The sequence below is a fragment of the Vollenhovia emeryi genome, unplaced genomic scaffold (assembly GCF_000949405.1).
Source record: "Vollenhovia emeryi isolate VEMERY1.0 unplaced genomic scaffold, V.emery_V1.0 DF939148.1, whole genome shotgun sequence".
NCBI classification, from domain to species: Eukaryota; Metazoa; Arthropoda; class Insecta; order Hymenoptera; family Formicidae; genus Vollenhovia; species Vollenhovia emeryi.
In genome coordinates this window covers 615469-622580 of record NW_011967218.1, presented here as the reverse complement: position 1 = coordinate 622580, position 7112 = coordinate 615469, and the positions used below count along the sequence as shown (strand labels likewise).

The 7112-nt window shown below is 39.3% G+C and overlaps 1 protein-coding gene across 3 annotated transcripts in view; it reads left to right on the top strand.

Moving 5' to 3' along the window:
• Positions 1 to 7112, top strand: part of LOC105565908 (cytokine receptor) — a 36654-nt gene that overhangs the window by 16245 nt on the left and 13297 nt on the right. For 2 of the 3 annotated variants that reach the window (XM_012019478.1, XM_012019480.1), the window contains exons 2-8: positions 3211 to 3766; positions 4319 to 4609; positions 5491 to 5793; positions 5916 to 6073; positions 6208 to 6379; positions 6517 to 6825; positions 6913 to 7061. In XM_012019478.1, coding sequence (XP_011874868.1) covers positions 3226 to 3766; positions 4319 to 4609; positions 5491 to 5793; positions 5916 to 6073; positions 6208 to 6379; positions 6517 to 6825; positions 6913 to 7061 — 1923 coding nt within the window. In that variant the 5' untranslated portion in view covers positions 3211 to 3225. Of the gene's footprint in view, positions 1 to 2530; positions 2788 to 3210; positions 3767 to 4318; positions 4610 to 5490; positions 5794 to 5915; positions 6074 to 6207; positions 6380 to 6516; positions 6826 to 6912; positions 7062 to 7112 lie in introns of those variants that run through there. The other variant, XM_012019481.1, reaches the window with a different exon arrangement.

Genomic DNA, 7112 nt, shown 5'->3' with positions numbered 1-7112 from the left:
CCAATCGACTTTGAACTTTTCTGTCAGAGCAGAATGTTCGTATACGTTGCTTCTTCGAATGATTTTGAGAATCGGGCCCCTGGACGTAGCATAGGGCCGCGGGGGTGGTCCACAAAGGGTGAGGGGAGTGAAATGTCTATTGTAACGGACATGAGGTACCAAGATGGCAACACTCGATATTGTCACGGAGTGTAATCTATTTCACGCCTTGAAAAGAATAAAGCTTTCTCACTTGGAAAAAAATGCAAAAATAAGTTTTATATATACAGGGTGTCGAATTTTAAATGATTCACGCGAATATCTCCAAAAATATGAAAAATACGGAAAAACGTTTCAAACAAAAGTTGTTTGATTCGAAGGGGGACATAAGGTGGTGCCATTGACCTTGGACAGTCATTTGAAGGTCGCCTTCAATTTTTTTTAATGGAACCCCCTTTTGTTTATTATACTATCTTATTCTACTAATTAATATGAACTTTTGTCTGAAGCATTTTTTTATTTGCCTAATACTTTTTGAGATATTCAAGAGAAAACTTATAACTTTTTCAATGTTTAGCTTATAATATCTCGATAACTGTGTGTCCGAGGGAACAGTAGTACAGGACTTTTTTTACTTGATTTGGTTCAGGAATATGCTGTTGCAATAGTGCTCCAATTATTGAAAATTTTTGTGTATGTAAATTTTGTATATGTTACAATATGTATGTCAGCAAGGTTGTAGACCAATATTAAGGGCACTTTACGCTCCGTCCAGATATTTCCTACGTCCATGGCGGCACGAAATAAAGGAGAAATAAATTTTATTGAACAAGCTTCGAACAACGCTTCCTCTCCTCTCGATGGATGTTTTTTTCCCTCCATCAAAAGAATTAATCTGGATTGTAAATCTTACCAATGAAACTTTTCCATTAAAAGATTTAATATGGATATTACGTTGTACGAACGAATCTTTTCCATTAAGAGATTAATGTGGATTTTACGAAAGCGAATTGCTTCTCTTGAAACTAATTTTCAAACTTTCGCGCGTGTATAATTGAAAAATTAATTTTTGCAGAATCGATCTCGCGGCGTATTAGCTTTTCTGAATACAATTGGAGTTTGGATTAGTCTGTTAAATTAAATGCGCTTGAGTACACGAACGTTGGCCGGTTGTCGCACAATATTCCTCGCTGCAGAATGCCTGTAGAAAAAGTATAGTTAATATTTTATTTAATACTGTGATACACCAGCGCAGAAACATTCTCTTTCTCGTTGCGAAGTTATTATTCAGAGATGGGGGAAAAAAGATTCGAAGTTAAAAAGAAATAACGATGAATCTTCCTGTTACATTCGCGTCAGTAATAACGTGTTTGTGAAGAGCCATTTGCATATTTGTGGAAATGTTGTTTCCTATCGCGGCGTGTGTGTTATGCAATGCACATTATGAATAATTTATTTTGTAATTAATGATTTTAAACATCTCTTCTTTTTTACAATTATATTTTTTTACAATTAGGTCCTTTAGTTTTCTCGTACGTTATTTTTAACGACGGATTTTCTGACACACTGGAAATTTTTCTTAGCGAGAAAGTAAATATAATTATTGCATTAATTATTACAGCTTTCCAATTTTTAACACACATACACACGCATATATACACATTGTACATGTACGTGTATACGTGTTTTTTAATAAAACTAAATGAAAATTCTGTTTTCATCTCAAAAATCCATTTTAATTAGTTGACATTTAAATATAGATGAATGTACATTTCTAAATGCGAAATCGTTTATTCAAGCATCGTTAAGTCCTCATTTGAATACACAAGTTATGAAAACAAAGATATATTTGAAAATCATTAAAACAAGTTTACTTTTTACACAAAGCATCGGCTTATCAATCTTAACTCATGTTGCTAAATATTATCTCCAACTTGAAAGTTGAACTAATTATCTTTATACTATATCTTGCTCGAATATAAAAAAAATCACGAATGATATTAAATACAACTTGAGCGCATATGCTAATCCGAAATACTTGAGATCGAAAATATTTCAGAATAAGTAAGACGAAAATAAAATCTGCTGCGAAAAGTTTCGTTTTACCAAGGAAACGTGATATTTCCAAAGGAATATAAATGCAAGAAATAAAAAATATCAATGTAGTACTACAGAAAAATAATTAATGCTCAAGAGAAAAGATGTACCGTCAATTGAAAATGACGATTTTCCAACAAAGAGCAGATAATCAATTAAAACGAACAACGGCTAACGCACATAGACAGTTGGTGCTGATAAAGATTGGCGCTTTATTACCGTAAACACAGCAGGTCGAAACTGCTTCTCGAGGCTCCAAGTTTCCGGAGCCTTTCGAAACACTTGTCGGATCAAGGATACTCAATCTATTATACTTACACGCCCCGACGAGATTTCTCTCGTACAAATTAGGGCCTGAGCAGAATGGCTGTCTTAAACTCTTAAGACAATGTCTTATGTTTTAAGCCTTTGTCTTGAGGTAACGCACAATAACTGTCTTATGTCTTAAGAGTACAAGACGGCCATTCTGCTCAGGCCCTTATGTATTAATCGTCGCGAGGCTACGTTCGCATTATCGCCGTGACACGTGACGAAATATAATAACGAACTTTATTAGAAGCGCGCCATTCCCCGTGTCACGAATTCACTTGTGTACTTTCCTCCCCCTACATTCTTCCTGTGTTTCCTAGACCACTGGTAGCCAGTTGCGTCCTAGCTCGTACACAGTTCACAAGCAACCACTGTCCTCTGCTCCCGTTAATTTCTGCCAATGTAACGAATCCGATATAACAACATTCTCGCCTCAGTTCTTAATAATTCGACTTCTAGAATTAATTTCTTTGATGCCAGCAAACGTTTTTTTGCCGTTTGGTTTGGCACACGGAGAGAATTTTCTCCCAAAATTCATCCTGGCCGTCGTGTGATCGTGGGACTACATGGCATTTCGAGGAACTTTATGAGAGTTTTCGAAATTCCACCGTACATTTTACTAAATGTATGATCAAAATTGCAAAATACTCTCATAAAGTTCCTCAAAATGCCACGTTATCGCGCGATGACATGGTTTTCAGGGTGTTTTAAGAGAAAATTCTCTCCATGTAAGAATCTTTCGACACTTCCGCTGTAACAGTAGTTGCAACGTTGTTTCGTGTACGATTTTAAGATGTGCCTTCATCGAATCTATTTATCTTGCAGTGACGGAAGTGCAAGATGCCTTCAATCGATACGCGATCGATAAGAGTGCCTGGAGAAATGGATCGGTGTCCGTCGCACGGCCCAGACGACGCGTCGAGACACGCTGGATGCCGGTCCACGCTGGATGTGTTCGGCGCACCGGAATCATCCCCCGTCGCTCTTGCCCCGTGCCGCCGCGACGCGTCCAACACCGCCGATGCCGTCCTGTTCGAGGAGGACACCACGCTGGAGATCGAGCCTGACAGCGCGGCTCGCCTGCCCCGGGACACTTCCTTACCCCAAAGTGCCCGTTCAATCGACCTGTGCTCGTCGCAGGGGGGACTTAGGCGTCGCGTTTCCACGCGAAGGAGCGACGCGACGAGATACTCCCAAGCGACGGACGTGTGCGCGATAATGAGACATTGTTTCAATCAAATATTAGGATTAATCATCACCGACTGGATTACGAACTCTTCGTGGAGGAGATGGCGGACCTGCTTGCCCTTCTTAATTTGCTTGCTTTGCACGACGCAGTGTACAGCCCGCAGTTGCTCGGTTGGACTGAGCACACCGGGATGTAAGTCTCGTTCGAATGTATCCTCGCGCACTCGACGAACGAATGCGATGCGTTTTATTCGCGTATTGGATAGCACGCGATTAAGTAGCTGTTAGAACTAATGGTTCAATTTTCGTTTTGCCATTACGTGTAAGACTTTGAGACGGCGCGTACACTCGATGCACGCGTAAAGCTGAGATAAAAGCCGTTGTCTTCTATCTCTCTATCTCTCTCTTTCGCACACGACCCGCTGTGCGCTAGAATTATAAATAAAACATACGTCTTATCTCTCCTTTTGGAATTCTAGTCGGGCTAAATGTATATATCTATATTTAATACGCGAGCTGCACAGCTCGCATCGAAATCGCCAACCGCCTGTTCTCGCGATATCATCATTTCGCAACGCAGAATTTGTACAACGCATAGAAATTTTGGTTTGATTTTTTCTCCTCACTGCATCCACTTAAAGAGTTCGCTTATGTTAATCCAGAAATGTTCATCATTAAAGAATTGAGTGTCTTTTGTTCCGCCTGAAATTGAGTGGCGTTGTAAACTTTACTTTGTTCTTTGCAGGGACCTGGCCGCAGGGCGATATCGTTATCGAACATGGTAAACCACTTAGGATGTTCTGTCTATTGAATCAGACGATCGTGAATCGTGACTATCCTAACAAAGATGCGGGGGATCTCCGATTCTTTCGTAACGATCAGGAACTGGAGTCGGAATTCGTCACGGTAATTAATGAAACAACGATAGAGCTGTTCATCAAAACTCCACCGGCCTCCGATGACATGTATAACTGCAAATTGAAAATAAACAACAGCGACTACATAGCAGTTTGTCTCAATAAAGTCGTGGTTGGATGTAAGTAATCATTCTCACTCGAATTGTCCTTCGTACATTATATTAGCAGGTCCTCGAATTGATGAGACAACCGAAAAAGAGAGACGCCTCGTGGAACAATAAGTCGAAATAAGACAAAATCTTTTATATAAAGTAAATGGTATCGCGAAATTATCACTTTTTCATCCTTTCAGCTTTTCGATTGTGTCATCAGCTCTGAGACATTTCTATTCTGTTTCTCTATTGAAGAATATAGTTTTGATAATCTGACAAACTCGAGAGTATCGGGAAAGCGTATGCATCTGTTTACAATCATACGTATCTGAAATACGACTATCTACGTACCCAGTAAAAGTACACATTTATCCTTATCGGCACGACCCGACGATGTTTTGCGGAGACAACACAGCGCATTGATTCTCTTTTCATTAGAGTTATGAGTAAATCGTACGACACGCGTGCGTCTTAGAAATCGTTTTACTATCACCAACGATAAAGATAACTAGAAAACAGGCGATGTATGATATTAAGAGTTAGTCAAATCGCTTCCTATCCCGTAGGGATTTGAAGAAGCAATATGTGAATTAAACTCTATATAACAAATTATACATTTACGAAACGTATTTGTACTTATCTAATAGATCTTATAATTTCAACATCATGCACATAAATGTCCGTGCGATCTTAGAAGTGATAGAAATAAAGAATTTGTTCCGATGAGAGTAAACTCGTTGCATTGCCAAGTTAATCGTTTAAAAATACAACTTCGAGGATCCATTATTGACATATTTAGCGAATATCAAAAGCTATTAAAAAAAATTAATTATATATCTTAAAAAAACGCACGTTTCTTTCTTACGTGAAATATTTTATGTAATTTTACGCGTTTTGTTTCACGACAGACCCACCACAAAAGCCTAAACACTTCGACTGCGCCTCGTACAATTGGGAAAGCTTCAACTGCACATGGGAGCCAGAGCACAATTACGTCCATACGACATACGACTTAATGTTCCAATTACCTGGCAGATCGGGAGCAATGTATTATTGTCCGATCACGAAGACGAAGAAGAATTCATGCATGTGGGATATATACAGCGATCCAATATACAGGCAGCCTTATTCATTTTATATTTTCACACTGAACGTGTCTAATGCTTTTGGAAATGTGAACTTTACATATCGTGTCCAACATTATCCTAACGGTATGTAAAACTTATACAGGCCATTATTTGTACTTCCTCGTATGAGAATATCATGCTGTAAATCATGAGAAATGTGCAATATTTGCATACACTTGATGCTCAACTGTAACAATTGTCTTCAGTTATCCCGGCCAAACCGTACAACCTCACCTTAATAAACAAAACGTCAGAGAGCGCGCTTTTATACTGGGAGCTCCCCTTTCCGATGGCGACATTTCCAGTTGGTGTGCATCACAAAATTATGTATCAGCATCAGTGGGATCATGAAAAAGATTGGAAGGTACGATTGTATTGATAAAAACGATATTTTTATCGTGTTAGATAATTTGCCGATATTGCTGTTACCGAAAAATATATCAGTCCCGCAATAAACAATGATAATTTTCATCGAACTTATTCTCCTCTTGTCCACAGATCATCAATATTACACATCCTAAAGCTAGGGAGCACTGGCTTTATAATCTTACCGGATTGGAGTACGCTAATACAGTATATGATGTTCGCATTTATCTAAAAAGCTCGACCGCTATAAGAACGGATCGATGGAGTGATTTCAGTGTTGTTACATTTAGGACGTCAGCAAAATGTGAGTAAATTTATGAAATGGGAAGGGACTCAATTGTCTTTGTGCCTTTATTATTCATTTAATTATAATTGCGTACTGCAAATAGATTGTGATTAACGTATCTGTTTCTACTAAAATATTCTCTCATTTGACTTTAGTGCCTGGCGCTGCACCGCGAACCGACATCGGTAGCTTCGAAATTACTGAAAATCCTGGGAACAGGGACGTATACTTGTACTGGCAGGCGATACCGCAGAATCAGGAGAACGGCGATAATTTCAAGTACCAAATCGTTCGCGTGGAGGAAAATGGCCGCACCGTTGCGCTCACGCCAAGTGAAACGACCAGGACGTACGCCAAGGTGAAGGGAATCAGCCTCAACAGCTATCTATTCGAGATCATCTCGACGAACGAGGTCGGTGCTAACGGCGACCGTGCGAGAATATACGTACCGAATCAGCAAGAAAGTGAGTACATTAAGAAAATTGATGTCGAGACAGAACCGGAAGATTTTAATACATCTAGCAATTAATACGTTTTTATTTTGCTCGCAGTACCGCATGAACTGATAGCGTTCACCAAAATCGCTTTCGAACATGGATTATACGAATTATCCTGGAAGCCGCCGATCGTGGAACATAACATTATGAATTACACGATCTTCTGGTGCGACAACGAGCGCGATCGTCCTTATCAGTGTACCGTATGTATCGATATTTTTCCTTATTATTCAACTAGATTATTCGAAGAGTGC